Source organism: Dunckerocampus dactyliophorus, chromosome 6 (assembly GCF_027744805.1).
Source record: "Dunckerocampus dactyliophorus isolate RoL2022-P2 chromosome 6, RoL_Ddac_1.1, whole genome shotgun sequence".
NCBI classification, from domain to species: domain Eukaryota; kingdom Metazoa; phylum Chordata; class Actinopteri; order Syngnathiformes; family Syngnathidae; genus Dunckerocampus; species Dunckerocampus dactyliophorus.
The window spans coordinates 7,094,853-7,112,500 of NC_072824.1; the positions used below are offsets into that span (position 1 = coordinate 7,094,853).

Genomic DNA, 17,648 nt, shown 5'->3' on the forward strand with positions numbered 1-17,648 from the left:
TAGTTGACATTTCACTCATTTAAAATGACAAACGTGTGTGTGTGTGCGTTTGTATATACAGGTCTATGTATATATATATATATATATATATATATATATATATATATATATATATATATACTGCTCCAAAAAATTAGAGGAACACTTCGAAAACACATCAGATCTAAACTGGGGGAAAAATGATCTTGAATGCCTTTCCTGATAATAATTGGGTGATGTATTAGTAACAAAATGATGCCACATAATTTGATAGAAATTAAAATGATCACAGGGCATCAATGAGCTCCTGGACAGTCTGAGGAGCAACCTGGCGGTGCCGATGGACCTAAACATAATGTCCCAGAGGTGTTCTATTGGATTTAGGTCAGGTGAACATGGGGGCCAGTCAATTGTATCAATTCCTTCATCCTCCAGGAACTACCTGCACTACACTGCACCTACACTAGCCACATGAGGTCGGGCTTTGTGGTGGACCAGGAGGAACCCAGGACCCCTTTGCACCAGCGTAGGTTCTGACAATGGGTCCAAGGATTTCATCCCGATACCTAATAGCAGTCAGGGTGCCGTTATCTAACCTGTAGAGGTCTGTACGTCCTTCCAGGGATATGCCTCCCCAGACCATCACTGACCCACTACCAAACCGGTCATGCTGAATGATGTTGCAGGCAGCATAACGTTCTCCACGGCATCTCCAGACCCTTTCACGTCTGTCGCATGTGCTCAGGTTGAACTTGCTCTCATCAGTGAAGAGCACAAGGCACCAGTGGTGTAGTTGCCAATTCTGGTGGTCTATGGAAAATGCCAAACGAGCTCTATGGTGCTGGGCAGTGAGCACAGGGCCCACTACAGGACGTCGGGCCCTCAGGCCACCCTGATGGAGCCTGTTTCTGATTGTTTGGTCAGAAACATTCACACCAGTGGCCTGCTGGAGGTCATTTTGTAGGGCTCTGGCAGTGCTCATCCTGTTCCTCCTTGCACAAAGGAGCCGATACCGATCCTGCTGAGGGTTGAAGGACCTTCTACGGCCCTGTCCAGCTCTCCTGGAGTAACTACCTGTCTCCTGGAATCTCCTCCATGCCTCCAGGTACCACAGTGATGCCCTGGTCCAGATCTGGGAGATCCCCCAGACACCATCCGTAGTCTCATAAGGAGCATGCCCCGACGTTGTCAGGCATGCGTACAAGCACGTGGGGGCTACACAAACTATTGACAATCATTTTGAGTTGCTACAATGACATTTTAGCCAAATGGACCAGTGTGCTGCATATTTTTTTCACTTTCATTTTTGGGGTGTCTTTGATTTCCCCCCTCTATAGGGTGATCATTTTCATTTCTATCAAATGATGTGGCATCATTTTGTTACTAATACATCACCCACTTATTATCAGGAAAGATATTCAAGATCATTTTTCCCCCAGTTTAGATCTATGTGTTTTCAAAGTGTTCCTTTAATTTTTTTGAGCAGTGTATATATATATATACACACACAGCATATATATATATATATATATACACTGTATATATAATGTTTACAACAGTTGAAGGATAAAAAATGTGTCACAATCGTGTTGCAATGTTCCTTTAATGGAAGGACCAGAAAGCAAAGGTCACAGGAAACAAATATATATATATATATATAAATAAAAGCTTTCAGCATGAGTAAAAAAAGTTTAAAAAAAATTATAAATAAGACAAAAATGTACAATTAAATGTACATCAACACGAGCAAACCACATAAAATGCCCAAATGTAAGCTAAACGATTAAAAAGTTTTTTTTTTAATAGCTACACCATGTAATATGAAAACAATTTTCACTGTGTTGCGAGGTAAAAATATTCTTTATACATTAAGTGCTAGGCAAGGCAGTGTGGATTTAACATTCTAAATATATTTGTGTCCAGTGTGAGACAGGAACCGTATAAAAATGTACACAATGTTCATTTTCTCTTCAATGTTGTGCTTGACATGATATATCGTTCATGTTTAGAATGTTGCAAGATCATAACAATCGTGCTCCAGTTTTCATACTAAAAGCTGAGTAAAAGCGAGTTTCAAGAACAAGAGTGCAGTAGAAGAATCATTTAAGTGTCTCTTGTGTGTTGTAGAAGAGTGCAAATGTGTTTTGTCTGATGGACAATCCCGCTTCAGGGCTACACCAGCATTCCCAGCAGGAAGGAGAGCGATGCTCCCAGCGCCAAGCCCAGAACCAGGAAGAAGGTCATCAGAGAGCCCGCCGTCTCGCAGTCTTTATGGCGAACCAGCCTAGAAGACAACGCAGGATTCAATAAATGACCACAACATGCACAACTTACACTATCTCACGTGCACACAGAAATGGGCAGGGACTCACTGGGGGGCGTAGGCCATGCAGAGGCTGGCCAGGTAGCCGTTGGAAAAGGCAAAGAGTGCCATAATGGTGGCGAAGGCAGCGTCATGATGAAAGAAGACGCTCAGCTTGGAGTCGGGAATGTTGCATGTCATTAGCAGAGGGACAAAGACAAGGCGGGATGCAACGGCGGCAGGAAACAGCCAACTGTCTTTTGATGGCTGGGGAAAACACATAAACAGAGGTCACTTAGCTATTTACTGTATACCGGAACTGTCCGAAAGTCTATTTGTGTAACATTGACGTTTGCTAAAAGTAGAACATTTGTAGCCTTTTCCTGTGATGTTGAAGTGTCCATGAACGCAGCAGTAACTTGTGCCTGGGAGGTACGTGATGCACTTGAATGCAACCTTCTTAGCACTGGTAGCAGTTTGCTAGTTTCATCTTACGTCCCATGTGTAATATGAAGTGTCCATCCTTTGAGTGCGGCATGTGACTCAACAAGGTGAGTTTGATGATTATGTTGTGCTATGTTGTGCATTGGGAGTGTTTGCTGTTGATGATTTAAGCTGTGTTGGGAGCTAAATGAAAGCTAGTTTGTTGGATGTGTTGTGATCAAGAGTACACTTCTGAGCCATATGCTTGTAATTGTTTGCTAACTGGCTCTTGACTAGCATATTTGCTCTCACTTGTGTCTATCTCGTAGCATGACTGGATATGTGTACTGTGCATGCATTTATATGTGAGTACTATTGGGCTGCTTTACTTGGCATTGTTTGTCATTGCATGTGTTCCTATTGTTTAGACCACACATACAACTCTTTGGAAACACACTTGGACAAATCCACTCATTTGGACGAACAAATAATAAAGATGAGTAAATGATTCTCTGACCGGAATCTTTCCATGGTGTCCCAACTTTAAAGGAACCACTACCACTCTTCAACACTGAACAGTCTCGGGAGATCTGCAACGCTGCATTAAACTGATATTAAACTAATATTTTCATCCGCTTTTGCAGCTGAAGATTGTGGAAAAGCTGTTTCGCGAGAACGGGAGCCACAAGCCAATCAGATTGTGCGCTATGGCATCGCTACTATGAATGATAATCCATGTAATATGGAAGTGGAGTGTGCCAGGCATTATTAGAACTACACATTAGGTGCTTAACGCAAACCTTGCAATCCAACCCAGCGTCAGTGAGTGATGTGTGGCTGTTTTTTCTCTCGGGGTTTAACAGCTACCGGCGTCTTAATGACCAAGCGGAAGCTATATTTGATCAAAGTTACTTAAGATTTGTCAGATGAAAACATGTAGATGTCCGAGCAGTTCCATTTACGCTCGTTACATTTGGCTGAGCGCCAACTTCACAAGTATTGGCAGTCACCTCATATGTAGAAGAGATCCGTGTTGACAATTTAGCGACATGGTTGCTATATTTAGCAAGTAGGGGTGTGCATTAAAAGTGAAAGTCAGGAAGTGTTTCTTGCATCATGCATTTAATCTGTAATTAAATACAGGCGGTCAACAAAGGTGAAGTATCAGCCACGCAGGTGAGCGGAGCTTCACCTTCGATTTTACATAAGTACTGCCGGCCAGAAAACTCCATAAACAACAATGTTTAATACAACAATGCAACCCCACCCCTGACCAGCGACAGAGTCAAGAAGGCAGAGCTTGGCAACACCTTGCCTTCCTGGTGAAACACGCATGGGTGTTCAAAGTGTGCCTCAGGTGCCACCTGTGGAATGTGGCTCATTGAAGAAATAAACAAAAGAAATGCTAATTCCACAACTTTACAGAGAGAAAGATGACATATTAAAGGAAATATTGCATTATTATTATGTTATTATTTGCCTTTTAGTTCATGCAATGATAGGTCTTAATAATTGAGACCATCCTTGAACCTAGGATTAGAATGAGGTTGAAGTCTACTTGATGGATAGTGCTTAAGATGTGGTGCGTTCCAAGCAGTGTGATATTCTGAAGTTCCTGGATTTTGATGTCACCAGGACTCTTTTGGCTGTACTTGCCCATCCCTTTCTTTACAAGTCCCAAGGCCCCTATGACCACTGGTATTGTTGTGGCTTTCATTCCCCCCAGTCGTTCGATCTCGATTGCTAGGTCTTTGTATTTAGACAGCTTTCCGGTTACTTTTACTGAGGTGTTTCTGTCAGCAGGGACGGACAGATCAATAAGTTGACAGCTTTTTTTCCTTTTTTGTTTGTGATAACGATGTCTGGTCTATTGGCTTTTATCTCACAAGCTGTCTGTATTGGTAATTAGGGACACTCTGAGCGATCGGACGATTTCTGCGAAGAACATGTGATCGGCGTATGCCGATAAACGCCAAGGACACTAGAATTGAATAGGACTGTCAATTCGGCATCGACTTCCATAGTATGCCCTGCGTGGGTTTGGCCGTCATGATGGTGAGCAGAATCCAGAAACACTGCGATGAAAATAGGTCCTCAGCACACTGCTGAGACGTTAATTGCACCTCCATCATTGTGTATGTGATTAAGATGGCTACGACACTTGCATGTTCATCTGCTGTGGAACACATACGCAAACAAGATGGATGCGACGCGACACAACAATGGACAGGCAATAGCGTGCAGACGAAAGACTGAAAGTATCACCGAGCGATTGTGAGGTCTGATTTTTTTATTTTATTTTTTAAAGGAGGCATTTTTGTGATGCAAATGTGTTACTTTTTTGAACGCATGTTTTGAGAAGTCAAACTCTTTACTTAAGTGGCCCCAGCAACTAATCGGAACTACGTTCCTCACCAAAATCCGACCAGAACTGGGCTCACGGGATGAAGTGGGGGGGGGGGGAGTCAATGTTGATGCACTACACTGCTGATGGGGATGTCATATAACTTCATGTCAAACAATCTGAACTATCCCTTTAAGAAAGTGTTTCAAATGCAGTGGGGAAGAAGGAAAAAAAAGCAAAAAACTTACCACCACTTCCACACGGAATGAGAGAACCTCCCCCCCCCCGCCCCCCCCACCCCCCCCCCCCCCCCCCCCCCCCCCCCCACTCAGCCATGGCATGTCGCCTCAGCTCTGCTGGCTGAGTACCAGTAGCCAGTTCCCATGCAATGCGAGTAATGTAATCTAACATCATGTCTCATAACATTACTGATGCTTAGTGACCACAATACTACATACTACATAATTTATTTTGACTAATGATATGCCATAGTCAGCCACGAAACAGCGATCATTTATTTTAAACACAATATAGCAAGGTTTTTTTTTCCATATTACTGTATTATTATAATTGTGTGAATGCCCTTCAGAAGTGTCCGTGTGTGTGGATGTTTCTAGAAGGGTGCTGGTATGCTCACCCACTGGGCCAGGGAGGGGGCGCTGCGGCCCACCAGGTCCATGGCGTTGAAAACAATGAAGCAGCATACACACGTGAACACTTTGTCTGATTAAAAAAACACAACATTTTTCATCCTAAAAACATAAGTGTTGCCCTTAAGACATTTAGCTTCTTCCAAATAAAATGTCCATGGAGAACCTGCTGTCTCACCCCAGGTGGCGCTGTCCTTGTAGACGCTCTTCACTCGCACCGTGATGACAGGAAACACCGACAGAGTGACAGCAAAGACACACGTCACACACACAGCCATGGTCCAGATCTGTGCAGCACATGGATGATGATTGACACGTCAACATCATCAACGCCATGGCAGTGAAGGTCAAGTGAGGCCTCACCTTCCTGGAGACCACCAGGACTGACGAGCGCTCCTCTGGCTCACTCATTAACTTCCTACTGACATCTATCCCTTCTTTCTTCTCCGCCTTCTTGTCTGTGAAAAGAAAGGAAGAGTCAACCCAATGCGTCCTCGTGCTGTGCACGTGCACGTGATGCAACCTCCGCTGCTGAGGAGCTCCTTCATGTTTTCCTCTTCATCACTCATGCGTCTGCTCAAGTGAAAGCGAGCAAATTTCTGCAGTGACAACATAAAAATACAGTCATGGAAAAATACATTACATGTAAAATGAATGACTGGAAATAACTGTGGCGTCACCAGGTGAGGCAGCAACAGGTAGCAGAGCAGTGTTCCCAGCGTGGCCACACACGGCGTGATGAAGTATCCTAACGCTGCAGAGTTGATGTCAGTGTTGCCTGCAAAACACACACACTGGATGTCTTAGTGCAGGGGTCAGCAACTCGTCGATCGCGAGCCACCAGTCGATATTTGGGACTTTGCCAGTTGATCGCAAGAATATTAGGAAAAAAGAATCATTTCCCAGAGAGTGGCCAACAGGCACGCATTTGGACCACTGAACACGCCCGTACGCCTTGCCGCTCTCCAGGCATGCAACCCGCAAGCTCCAGCCAGAAGCTCAGTCCACAAAACCCGACCGGAGGTACCATGAGTGCACACACGTACACACACAGAGACAGACAGAGAAGCGATGTGCCTGCTCACACATTCATGTGGCTCAAAATCTGCCTTTGCTATCTCAAAATGAAGGCACAAATATAACTCCATAGATGCGCACCTCCAAAAACTGCCGCTTGTTAAGACTGACTGTTGTAACGCAGCCCCTCTCCCCTCAACCACCATCACTCGCCCACGACACTGAGCCAACAAGCCAAAAATACAAGCCAAAAAGAGTTGCTTACAAGGGACCGCCTGTTTGGACACACCTGTCCATCAAGTTATAGTCCAGTCTGTCATTAAGAAGTCGACACGCTGATTGTCTTGTGCGTGTAGGCGGAGTCAACTGTGTAAATAACAACTATGTAGCTATATAAAATAGTCACATCATAGCGCGGACACTCGGTACACTTCGATAACAGACCTGCCAACCATGAGGTTTTATGAGTACAGTACTCCTTCAATCCCCCACTTTGATGGGTTTTTTTAGAATTGTTCTTTTTATTCTGTAAAAAGGCTAAAACAATGTTATACATTATATAACGCGTTACAAAAAACAAAATCAGTGAATCATAAAGACAAAAATGTAAAAATAAACAGCGGTGCATGTATGCTGTCCATTTACTTGTATTATCAGGTATTTATAAAATTATTACTGACTTATAGTGAGGGAGATGTGATTTCTGTGAAAAAAAATTGCCTATCTTCTGAGAACAACAATTGTGAATCGTGACTGTGAGGAGGGGATCCACTGTATATCTACTTGTAATTAAAGACAAAGCTTTGTGTTATTATTTAGTTATTAGTATCATCTTTTTTTCTCTTCACATTATGCCTTTTGCTTTATTTTTTTCCCCTTTTTGAATTTTTTTTTTTTTTTTTATTAAAAAATTTCTACAATTGTCGACGGGCCAATAAAAAACACAGGCCACAAATGACCCTCAGGCTACACCTCAAACCATAACAGTCAACATTTGCAATTGTAAATAAGGATTTTTTTTCTGAAAATAAGGGAAAATGAGGCAAAACGAGAAATTCTGGTCACCTGCAACATTTTCCAAATTTGGGTGGTGGGTTGTGACCGTGTCTACCTCCTGTGTCTAGCTCTGCCCCTTTAGCTACCCTACCTACCCACTTGGCTACTTTGGACGACGGCAACAACACAATATTGTGTCATGAAGAGAACCAAAGCGATGGTCATGCTTAACATCCTCACCTAAGATGGAACACAGCATGGCGATGGCGGCGAAAATCCCAGCCAGACCTTGACCGCTCATGAAGAGAGTGCTGTAACGAGGAGGGAACAGGCCAACCACCCCAAAGAGACTGCCCTGCAGGACCGCACTGAACACTGACACACACATACACACAGTCAGTTTGTAGTCAAGAGTTTGTCTTTCCTGCTTCTTCTTGACTCACTGTTGATGAACCAGATGGTCGCCATGGTAATGGAGAAGAAGGTGTATGGCTGCAAGGGCACCCGAACCAGAGCGGCGGTGAGGGAGAACAGCAGGAAGATGGCCACCAGGCTGAAGGCCACACGGATACGCTCACTCACCCTGCAGAGAGGTCACATCGTCAGCGTCTCGTCTCTGCATCAGTGACCATGATCCCATGAAATATTGGCTTGTCCTTGAGGACAGATTGGGAATTTGTCGTAAATTTGTGATTTACACACGCCTCCAAAAGTCACATTGTACAGAGCGCCATTATGCATCTTCTTTTCACACTTGTATGTGTCATACTGAATGTTAAAATGTGACATAAAACATTGCCTGTACACTTAAAGTATGTCTGATGGACAGAGTTTGACCCTGGAACAGACGATTTCTATTGACAGTATTTCCTACCTTCCTGCTGTGCTTGCTTGTTATTGTTGAGCGTGTTTGCAAATGCAACAAAGTGCTACGTGTAGCTTGTCATGTCAGTGATGAAGAAGACATTACCGCTGATAGAGGAATGAGTTGAGCAGCGTGAAGAGCAGCAAAGGCAGCTGGGAAAGAAGCGCCATCCAGCTGTCATAGTTGTAGTCTTTGCTGATTGCCCCTGACGACGCGTTAGACACATTGGAAGGTGTGACCAGCTGTTTGTTGAAATACTGACGCCAAAACACAAGAAACACAGTCAACTTAGTTGTCATGGCAACACAGTAATCAGGGGGATTGTGGGGCACCTGGGAGGCAGTCATGAAGAAGTTCCACGGCAGTAGCGTTCCCAGGCCCAGCATGAAAATGATGGCAGCTACGATGTTACCGCTGCACAAACACCACATTACCAAACACGTTGGTGACTCCATGTTAACATGTTGTTCGTTTTGAAAACACTTACCGGTCAGTAGGAGCACTCTCTTTCAACATCCTGCTGCGCAAACAACATGGCAGTGTCACAATAACACAAGGAGAGTCAGAAATCCACATTTCACTCATCTGCTGTTGATTTGTTGTCATGTTAAATGTCAAAGGGATATTCATGTAACAATATGTTTATTATTGTGTACTGTATGGTCCTATAGTAATGCTCTGGTGGTCGCATCTACTTTGAAGCACTGATCCATTGCATCTTTTATTCATAAACCCCTCCTGTGTCACGGTTACTGTACATCTAGCGGTCAAACAACGTACTACATCTATGAGTCATTTGGGGTCAGGCATTTTTTTGTCTGTCGTCACCGCCACATGGCGCCAAGATCTCACTACACTTCCGTGTAAGGTGACATGCCATACTTATAAATCCCTCCATATATGCCGTTTATCCTAATTAGGTTCGCGGGGATATGCTGGAGCCTATCCCAGCCGGCCTGGTTGCCAGTCAATCGCAGTGCACATATAGACAATCATTCCATACTTATAAAAAATGGTTTTAAAACATTAAATATCACCTTTGGACATTTAAGTCAAACAGAGAAAGTTTAACACTTGAAAGTGATTAAAATGTTCTGCCAAGATAAAAGAAGGCAGTAGAATACCTGAGGTAGTTGCGGTCACAGTTCAGCACGTCATTCTTTGCTTTCATAGAGCAGCTTAATACTGATCTAAATGTTTTTACAAAGTATTTTCAAGTCTAAATTAAACTACCGGATGTGCTTACTTCACTTGTCCCCCCCGTAAAAAGTCTTAAAGAAGAAAAGTGACAAAGGAAATTAAACTAAGCGATAGAATATCAAGAAGAACCGGAGCGAACTCACCTCAGTCACCCGATCTTCTTCTCGCTTGGATCACAATCAATAAATCATTGAATAAATCAATAAAAATGAATGAATAAATGAACGTCTTCTTTTAGTTTGGAGCCTAAAATAAGCGCGCGGACGTGTTTTTTTATTTGTTCCGGTACATGTGGGCGGGAACCATAAAGTCCCGCCTACTAAAATAAAAAAAACCATCTCATCAAACTTGAATATGTCAACACATTAGTACTTCATGTATCACCAGACATGTAAAAGAACTTTCTCACAAATACTCCACAAACAACAACATTATTTTGGGAGGAGATTTCAACATGGTACATAAGGAATGGCTTGATAGATCACCCTCTAAATTATTATTAATGTAGTTTTACATTATCTCTGTTTAGAGCTTCATCTAACAGATCCTTGAGATGAGCAAATCCACTTAGGCAATCCTTTTCATGGCTTAAGCCCGGTGGCTCAGCTAGATCTCGAATCGATTTCTGCCTTGTTTTGGGCAATATATTGCAAAATAGGGTGGTTGCTGATATCTCAGCTGCACCTTTAACCGACCACGCTTTAATGCAGCTCCACGTCACACCTCAATTGGAAAAATCTCATAACAAAGGTCACTGGAAATGTAACCCTTCTTTCTAATGAGCTTACACAGAAAATGGGAATTTTAAAGTACGTCAATCTCAGTCAAACACAGTAAATCAATAGCTAAACAAAGCAAGCACAAAGAAACTGAAATTATCAGAAAACTTAACCATATCTGTTCTAAAGCCTCCCTTAATGATGATGACAACGTAGAAAGACTGTACAATCGTCAATAGATGACATTCATACTTAAAAAGCCAAAGAAGCACATCCAAGGTCCCGAGCAAAGTGGATTGAGGATGGTGAGAAACGTACTGCATAGTTCTGTAGGTTAGAAAAGATCAGACAAGAAACGCTATTAACTGTTTAAAAAATAACAACCAGATATGTACTGATCCTCAAATAATATCCAAGGAAATCTTTAGTTTTTACACCAATTTATACTCTTCTTCATTTTCCAAGCCAATGGCTGCAGCTACTATATCTACTTTATCTATTCAACATTTCATCCCTAAAATCAATGATCATCTCAAACAGAAATGTGAGGCAGGAATTACTATAGAAGAATCAGGTCAGGCCTTAGGGCAGGGGTCTCAAACTCGCAGCCCACGGGCCATTTGCGGCCCACCAAATTGTATCTTGCGGCCCGCGACTGGACATCAAAGAGTAGTGTAACTGCAGCCTGCAACATCTGGGCAAACGCGATGTTACTTCCATACTTACAGGGGCAAGTAAACACCAACACTGAACTAACAGTGGTCTTATCACATGGATGTATTGTGAATTGTATCGTATCGTGACGTACCCTGACATTCCCAGCCCTACTCCCAATACTTGATGCAGCCCAGCCTCACTCAGACTCTACCTCCACTGGTACCCCCCCAGTGAAATTGAGTTTGAGACCCCTGTCTTAGGGGCTTTGGGATCTTTTTGGAATATGGGAGGAAACCGGAGTACCCGCAGAAAACCCACGCACGGGGAGAACATGCAAACTCCACACAGAGATTCGAACACAAGTCTTCCCGATCTCCTGACTGTGTGGTCAACATGCTAACCACTTGGCCACCGTGCAGCAGCACCACTTCTTCTCTTCTCTTAAATGTATACACAAAAAACAAGCTGTAGAACTATTGGACACAATTAATGTTTTGAATCTAATGGAAAACCCCTAGTTAATGAAACTTTTGATTTGGTTATTTTATTTTTTTGTTATGTTATGTTGTGGCAGTTGTAAGGAAGACTCAAGGTTTGGTCTCATGCAGAACTTTATTCTCCAACTGCACACAACTGACTTCACAAAAGATGGAACATCTCCTTTATAGCGCTAACACTTGCGCGCCCAAACCTGGACTCTAACCACGCCCCCAGTCGACTCCTGACTGGGTGAGAGACATGCCCCCAAGTGTCCACCACAATGTTATGTTATGTTTTTTAACGACATATAAAATAGCATATAAATAACATATAAAAGTGAGACGACAGTGGAAATGACGAAGCAAATTTTACTAGAATCTATTTTGTTAATTTGGGAAAGACGGACGACTGTGACGTCGCACTAAAAAAAGGCAACGAAAAGGAGTTTGGCGCAGGCGCAATGGCCACTATCGGCCTTCTTCAAGATGGCGGGGCTTTCAAAACTTGTGTACCTTGATTGCAATGTCGGACTTTGTTTTCTTTCAACTTAAGAATCCACTCCTGAATGTTCGATGTCATGAAGGGACACCGTGGAACAACAGGCTCGCTTTTCGAACAAGCTCCAAAGACCAAAACGAACCGCCTGAGCAGAACGTTGCGACAGACTCAGCAGACATCGACAGAGTTGGACTCTCCAAAGGCCGGTCAGTAACTTTGTTTATTTTTTGTTATTAGAAGCCGCCGTCGTGCATGAAAGCAGCTGGTGCCAAGCTACATTAAAATACACCAATACGTCCCTTGTTCCCATTAAAAGTATACACGCGGTTTGTCGTCAAACTACTTAAATTTCGTACAAATGATAGTTTGGAGTTGAATCGGGCATCGATGAACGACACTAAAACTTAATTTAATATATTTAAATGTTGACATCAAGATGAACTCACACCATAATGGTTGTAATGTGGTTAGTTATCCATCAAAGATGCTGAAGTGCGCAGATGATCTTCATGTAACATGTGTCAGTAGAAGCCTGGTGTTAGTGAAGCCGTAAAAATGTGAATGATTGCAGACTTTAAGACTCCCACCAGGATCAGCAGGTCCAGAGTTTCTGGTACTTTAAGCAGCGAGTCTTCATACGACTCTGATGTCCATCATGACATAATCTGGGACGCCACGTCACCTTCGCCTCAGAGACTTGGTAAACCTTTCTGTGTCCTTTTTAAACATTAAAATGTTCTATCTAATCTAATTTGCATGTGTTGAAAACTGCTGGCATCATCTCATCTTTTTGATGCATTCCTGTCGTCAGGCAAACGAGCAAAGAAACACGGCGCAGGAGTCGTCAGCATCTCTGACATCGTCAACAGGATCGCCCCCAAGGTCTGTGACATCTCCCCTTTACACACTGCTGCCATTTTGTTGGCGTGTTTGGTGGTTTCATGTCACAAGTCTTCACTGCAGCACGGCAGGCCGGAGGTCGCTGAGCCAACCTTGCAGCAGTGGATCGGCGACAGTGCCGCCATCCCGTGCACGCCGGACATTCAGCCTCCAAAAAACAGGAGGAAATCACCAAGGTGTGTTGCTACTCGCCATCGTTCACTATCTTTGTTTGTGACCATTTTAGACAGAGACACAGACCATTTTGTGGCCATCTTAGCCCGCATAATGACTTGTTCAGTCCAATATCACTCATTGGGTCAGACATTTTGTTTGTGGCATTTCCCACGATGACAGGTCTAATGGCGTAGACGACCTGCTGAAGCTGGCCAAGCAGTTTGACCTCAACTTGTTTCATCATGACGACGACAAGGAGAAGGAGGAGGAGGAGATGAACCAGAACCAGAACCAGAAGACCATGCAGCTGCTGTCAGAACATGAGTCCAACTCAGAGGACCACCTTCAGAACCACATGTCCTCTCTGTGTCCCATCCAGAAGGCAGGAGTGGAGTTAGGGCATCATACAGACCTGGACTTCCTGTTTGATGAACCCACTCAGCACACCAGCCGGGTTCTGAGTTCATTTGGGTCGATTCACACTACTGAAAAATTTCCTGTGACGCCTCGACGTGTCTCCCCTTCTGCTGTGGACGACTGGGAGGACGATGACCTGCTCAACGACTCCTTACTGGTTGAGATGACTCAAAACCCAGAGAGCTTTAGTGTTCCAAAGCACTGCTCCACCCAGAAGGCCTCCTGCCAGGTGGGAGCACTGCAGCCTCTTCCAGTCATCTGCCAATCAGAGGGGAGAAGAACTTTTAAACTGGGAAGCACTTCAGATTTTCCCACAAACTTCCCCTCTTTTCAACATTTGAGCTCCAAAGCAGCAGGAAGGGATGTGTCAAACAAGTCACATTGTCCAAGCTATCCTGCAACATGCAACACATCTGTTTCCACAGCATCAAAGAAACACTCCTCACCGGTCCCCTCCCACTCTGACTTCCTCGAGGACGAATTGGACTCCATCTTCTCATCTGAGCTAGTTTGGGATGACCCGGCAGATGACGAGCTGCTGTGTGAGTTGTGTGAGGATGTGGAGAACCAGATCAAGAGGTTCTCCCAGAACAGTCGCCCGCCCAGTCAAAGTAGCCACAGAGACCCCCTAAAGCCGACCAGTAGGATCTGGGAGCCCCAGAACCAGAAAGCTTCCAATCACGTGCCTGGAATCTGTGGCTCCACCCCTCCAGCAACAGCAAATGGTCAAGTGAAAGATTACTCTGGAAGCTCTCAGGCCACCAGCAGCTCCATGCTAAGCCAGGTGATCACCATGACGACAGCATCAGCACTGACTTTGCCCCGACATGGAGGACCTGCCCATCAGTTTTCCTTTAAGAGGCCCAGCAACCCCGTTTCCATGGTGACCAACAAAGGTAAGACCATTTTAAGTTGGTGATGGAGAAAACGTTTATTTAATGTAAAAATATATATTATATAATTCTATATAATTTTATAATAGATGCTATTCAGCATAATGAAATAATTGCTCTCTGGATAGTTGCTGCTGAATGTTCGGCAGCTGAGATCGAGCTGAAGAAGCAGCAAGCCTTGGAGCGGCGCCGACGTCGCCTGCAGGAGGTCCGTGACCTCAAAGAGCCCAGGAAGGGAGTCACATGGCCTGTATGAAGGCTTACCTGCCCTTTTTATTTCCTTTTTAAATCTCTTCCAACATGAACACTACCTGTACGTTGTCATCTTTTATTCTGGTTATATGAACAGTTGAAGTAAAAAAAACTGCCTTAAAGACTCATTGACATTATTCATCATAAATTTTTCTAAAGTTCTTCCAAGAAGCTTTAATTTCCCCATCATGCACCTGTTCATTACATCCTAACACAATGATCCCCTTCTGGATGGAACGCTGCACTACACCTGTTCATGTAAATCACCTTTGTGACTAAATTACTGTATACTAAATTGCAATTTTAATACAAAATACATTGTAATATAAAAATGAAGACAGATAGTTTGACAACTTTATTGTTCCATGAAGTGAGGCAGTAAAAATCTAACGAGTGACTCCATGCGGCCTCCAGACTTACAAGACTTCCTAACAAACGTACAAAAAGAGCCATCAAGCCAAAGAGGACGAGAGCGCGCACGTGTTTCTACATTAACCTTTCATTGGCAACACGGTGTGTTTGAAATGTTCATATTTATCACTATCTTTAATATTATTCACATGTAAACACAACAGTCCCACAGTATTGCGTGAAATGAGCCAACAGCCTCGCTCATTTGTTACTGTTGTTGCCGTGGTGACGTGCACACGCCTCTTGGCTCATGACATACAATCACGTGAGACCAGGGCCTGATGCATAAACCGCACACGCGTGCAAAAACACATGCAAACATCATGCCAACGTGCAGCGAGCTTATTTCACAGGAGGAACGTGTGCCGCTCTGTCACGTGACCACGCTGTCACATGACCACTGACTGAGCAGTTAACATGAATCCAAAGTAAGACTTTTATTATGAAATCCCTGTTCCACTTTGCCCAATCAGAGGCAGCGGTTCTTCTCGCTCGATGACATCACCTAGTCATGACTTCCTGTGCGTGACAGAGGCGACACGTGTCCATTAGTTAAAAGAAGAACAAAAGTGAGGTTTATGAAGCGGCCCAAGCTTGTAAACCTGAAACATCTAGAAGGTTGCAAACCTGATTGACATGCGAGCAGTAGGCAGAGCAGTTCAGCTGCACGGCGTGCACGTGCACACACCCAGAAAAAGAAGAAAAAAAGTTGCTCTGAAAAATGCCACAAGTAGAAAACCTCAGCAGCAGGAGAAAAAACACCGTTTGTACACAACTAAAACTTGCTGTCATCCTGCGCCCACGTGCACGCCATCTGCTCCAACACACACACACACACACACACACACACACACACTGCAGAGGTGAGCTGTAGACGACGTGCGACTAAAAGGAACACAAAAGTTGTGTCATGCTAGTTAAAGTGTTGATTAGGATTCAATCACACAAACACAAGCAGAGCATCACACACTTCCTGTTGGCACGCAGACCTCTACACCTCCAAATAAATACAAAACACACACACACGCCACCAAACACAGTCGCTGGCTTGGTGGAGAAAAGCCTTCCGACTTCCTGTTGGCTGTAAAAGTTTGGCTTTGTGAGGGGGCGGAGTCAGGGGAGGGGCTCTTCACTGGACGACGTCTTCAAGCAGAACTTGGGTAAACGGCGGCGGGGAAGGCCGTCACACGTCCACCACCATCTTTTTGTGAATGTCTAATCCACCCACCACCTGCAGGAGAGGACAGGAAGTGAGGTCACAGGTCACGCCGCACACAGCGTGACATCGTTCAGCGTGATGGACCGACCGCACAGAACTCCTCGAAGGATATTCTGCCATCGCCGTCTTTGTCAGCATTGATGATGGTTTTGTCCACGATCTGCTGCAGCTGGGTGTCCTTCAGGTTGTTGCCCACCATCATCTTCAGCACCTGGAATAGCTCGCCATTGGAGATGTAGCCATCTTTGTCCATGTCATAGATCCTGAAGGCGACTGTCATCACACAGAGGACCGCGTTAGTCAGTGAGCTTGCAGCGCACCAGTGTCTCAAATGGAGTACACTTAAATAAGTATACTGTGTAGACTGTATACTTAAGTCCTGGGTGTGAATTTTATTGTAGTGCTGTCCAAAATCCATTACTGTCATTGCGCACTCCTACAGGTTCTTCGGGTTGCTCCTCAGCCGCCACTACTTCAAGTTAGTCCCACCCCTTCTCCTGCGTAGCGTTTTGAGTGCAACATTGGGGAATTGACAGTGTAGCCTACTGCATTTTGACATACAGTGCTTCGCAGTGAGTGCACTCTATGCACTCAAAAGACATGTGTAAGCTTATAAGTGCAACAACTAAGACACAACAATGGGAGTCCTTTCATTATTTGGCTGCTACCAGCACAGGACAACTACTTTGCTGCCTAAATGGGCTGCTGGAGGCTTCACAACATAAGAAAAGGAAGCATTTTGAAGTACAAAAAAAATGGTGTTTGTAGTGTATATTTAGTCAAGATGAAGCGAGTGAAGTTAGCGTATTTGTGTTTTCACGTTGTTGTTAACGCAGATTTTTATTTCAAATGTCTGGTATCTTTGTCCGAGTAAACCTAATAAATCCACATTCAGTACATCGACGATGAGTTCCTAAGTAACAGCTGATACTTACATCGTAACTTTTGCTCCTTGTCACCTTTGACGCTGAACTGAGAGACGCCTTCGATGAACTCTGACCACACAAAAACACAAAAAGTCAAATGTGTGCTGGGTATCAGTGAGGGAAGGGTGATTAATGGACTCATTTACCTTTAAAGTCCACCTCGCCATTCCCGTCTGTGTCAAAGATGTCGATGACGCGTTGAACCAGTGGATTCTGCTGCAGCTCGGGCAGTGACATGAACTCCTCCACGCTCAGTGAGCCCGAGTTGTCCAGGTCCAGTTTCTTAAATCTCTTGCCGAGCCTCTTAATCTCGTCAGCGTCGACTGTAAGTGGCGAGAGGGGAC

The 17,648-nt window shown here is 44.1% G+C and overlaps 3 protein-coding genes across 9 annotated transcripts in view; 1 reads left to right on the forward strand and 2 right to left on the reverse strand.

Moving 5' to 3' along the window:
- Nucleotides 1-1,573: 1,573 nt before the first annotated feature.
- Nucleotides 1,574-10,232, reverse strand: LOC129182872 (equilibrative nucleoside transporter 2-like). 4 transcript variants are annotated; one of them, XM_054779484.1, is made up of 13 exons: nt 9,701-9,894; nt 9,064-9,093; nt 8,909-8,990; nt 8,682-8,833; nt 8,155-8,294; nt 7,952-8,086; nt 6,379-6,476; nt 6,222-6,297; nt 6,062-6,156; nt 5,877-5,985; nt 5,686-5,771; nt 2,352-2,548; nt 1,574-2,263 (listed from the first exon to the last, which is right to left on the reverse strand). In XM_054779484.1, exons 1-13 carry the CDS (start codon nt 9,745-9,747, stop codon nt 2,152-2,154), a joined length of 1,359 nt encoding a protein of 452 aa, XP_054635459.1. In that variant the 5' UTR covers nt 9,748-9,894; the 3' UTR covers nt 1,574-2,151. The 4 variants fall into 4 exon arrangements, with proteins under 4 accessions (XP_054635459.1, XP_054635457.1, XP_054635461.1 ...); XM_054779482.1 differs by having other exon boundaries at nt 9,064-9,096; XM_054779486.1 differs by lacking the exon at nt 9,701-9,894 and adding an exon at nt 9,920-10,232 and having other exon boundaries at nt 1,575-2,263.
- Nucleotides 10,233-11,916: 1,684 nt separating this feature from the next.
- On the forward strand, nt 11,917-14,873 carry etaa1a (ETAA1 activator of ATR kinase a). Of its 3 annotated transcripts, XM_054780016.1 has the most exons (6): nt 11,919-12,336; nt 12,721-12,830; nt 12,942-13,012; nt 13,094-13,206; nt 13,367-14,499; nt 14,625-14,873. In XM_054780016.1, the coding sequence occupies exons 1-6, from the start codon at nt 12,155-12,157 to the stop codon at nt 14,750-14,752; spliced, it is 1,737 nt and encodes a 578-aa protein (XP_054635991.1). In that variant the 5' UTR covers nt 11,919-12,154; the 3' UTR covers nt 14,753-14,873. The 3 variants fall into 3 exon arrangements, with proteins under 3 accessions (XP_054635989.1, XP_054635991.1, XP_054635990.1); XM_054780014.1 differs by having other exon boundaries at nt 11,917-12,336; nt 12,942-13,206; XM_054780015.1 differs by having other exon boundaries at nt 12,187-12,336; nt 12,702-12,830; nt 12,942-13,206.
- ppp3r1b (protein phosphatase 3 (formerly 2B), regulatory s1ubunit B, alpha isoform, b) overlaps nt 14,798-17,648 on the reverse strand; it is a 10,399-nt gene continuing 7,548 nt past the window's right edge. The window contains exons 2-5 of one of the 2 annotated variants that reach the window (XM_054780018.1): nt 17,451-17,627; nt 17,314-17,373; nt 16,467-16,651; nt 14,798-16,390 (exon numbers count right to left, since the gene is read on the reverse strand). In XM_054780018.1, the coding sequence (XP_054635993.1) occupies nt 16,343-16,390; nt 16,467-16,651; nt 17,314-17,373; nt 17,451-17,627 (470 nt within the window). In that variant the 3' untranslated portion in view covers nt 14,798-16,342. The remainder of the gene's footprint in view (nt 16,391-16,466; nt 16,652-17,313; nt 17,374-17,450; nt 17,628-17,648) is intronic. The other variant, XM_054780017.1, reaches the window with a different exon arrangement.

What these genes read in the sequence shown, in the direction of transcription:
- LOC129182872 (XM_054779482.1), bottom strand. Translation starts at nt 9,747, where the DNA reads ATGAAAGCAAAGAATGACGTGCTGAACTGTGACCGCAACTACCTCAG. An exon ending in CATGCTGTGTTCCATCTTAG is followed by an intron (nt 6,477 to 7,951) that starts GTGAGGATGTTA and finishes TGTGTTTTGCAG; the next exon opens with GCAACACTGACATCAACTCT. An exon ending in TCCTGGTGGTCTCCAGGAAG is followed by an intron (nt 5,986 to 6,061) that starts GTGAGGCCTCAC and finishes TGTGCTGCACAG; the next exon opens with ATCTGGACCATGGCTGTGTG.
- etaa1a (XM_054780014.1), top strand. Translation starts at nt 12,155, where the DNA reads ATGTCGGACTTTGTTTTCTTTCAACTTAAGAATCCACTCCTGAATGTT. An exon ending in GTTGGACTCTCCAAAGGCCG is followed by an intron (nt 12,337 to 12,720) that starts GTCAGTAACTTT and finishes GACTCCCACCAG; the next exon opens with GATCAGCAGGTCCAGAGTTT. An exon ending in ACCTTCGCCTCAGAGACTTG is followed by an intron (nt 12,831 to 12,941) that starts GTAAACCTTTCT and finishes TCCTGTCGTCAG; the next exon opens with GCAAACGAGCAAAGAAACAC.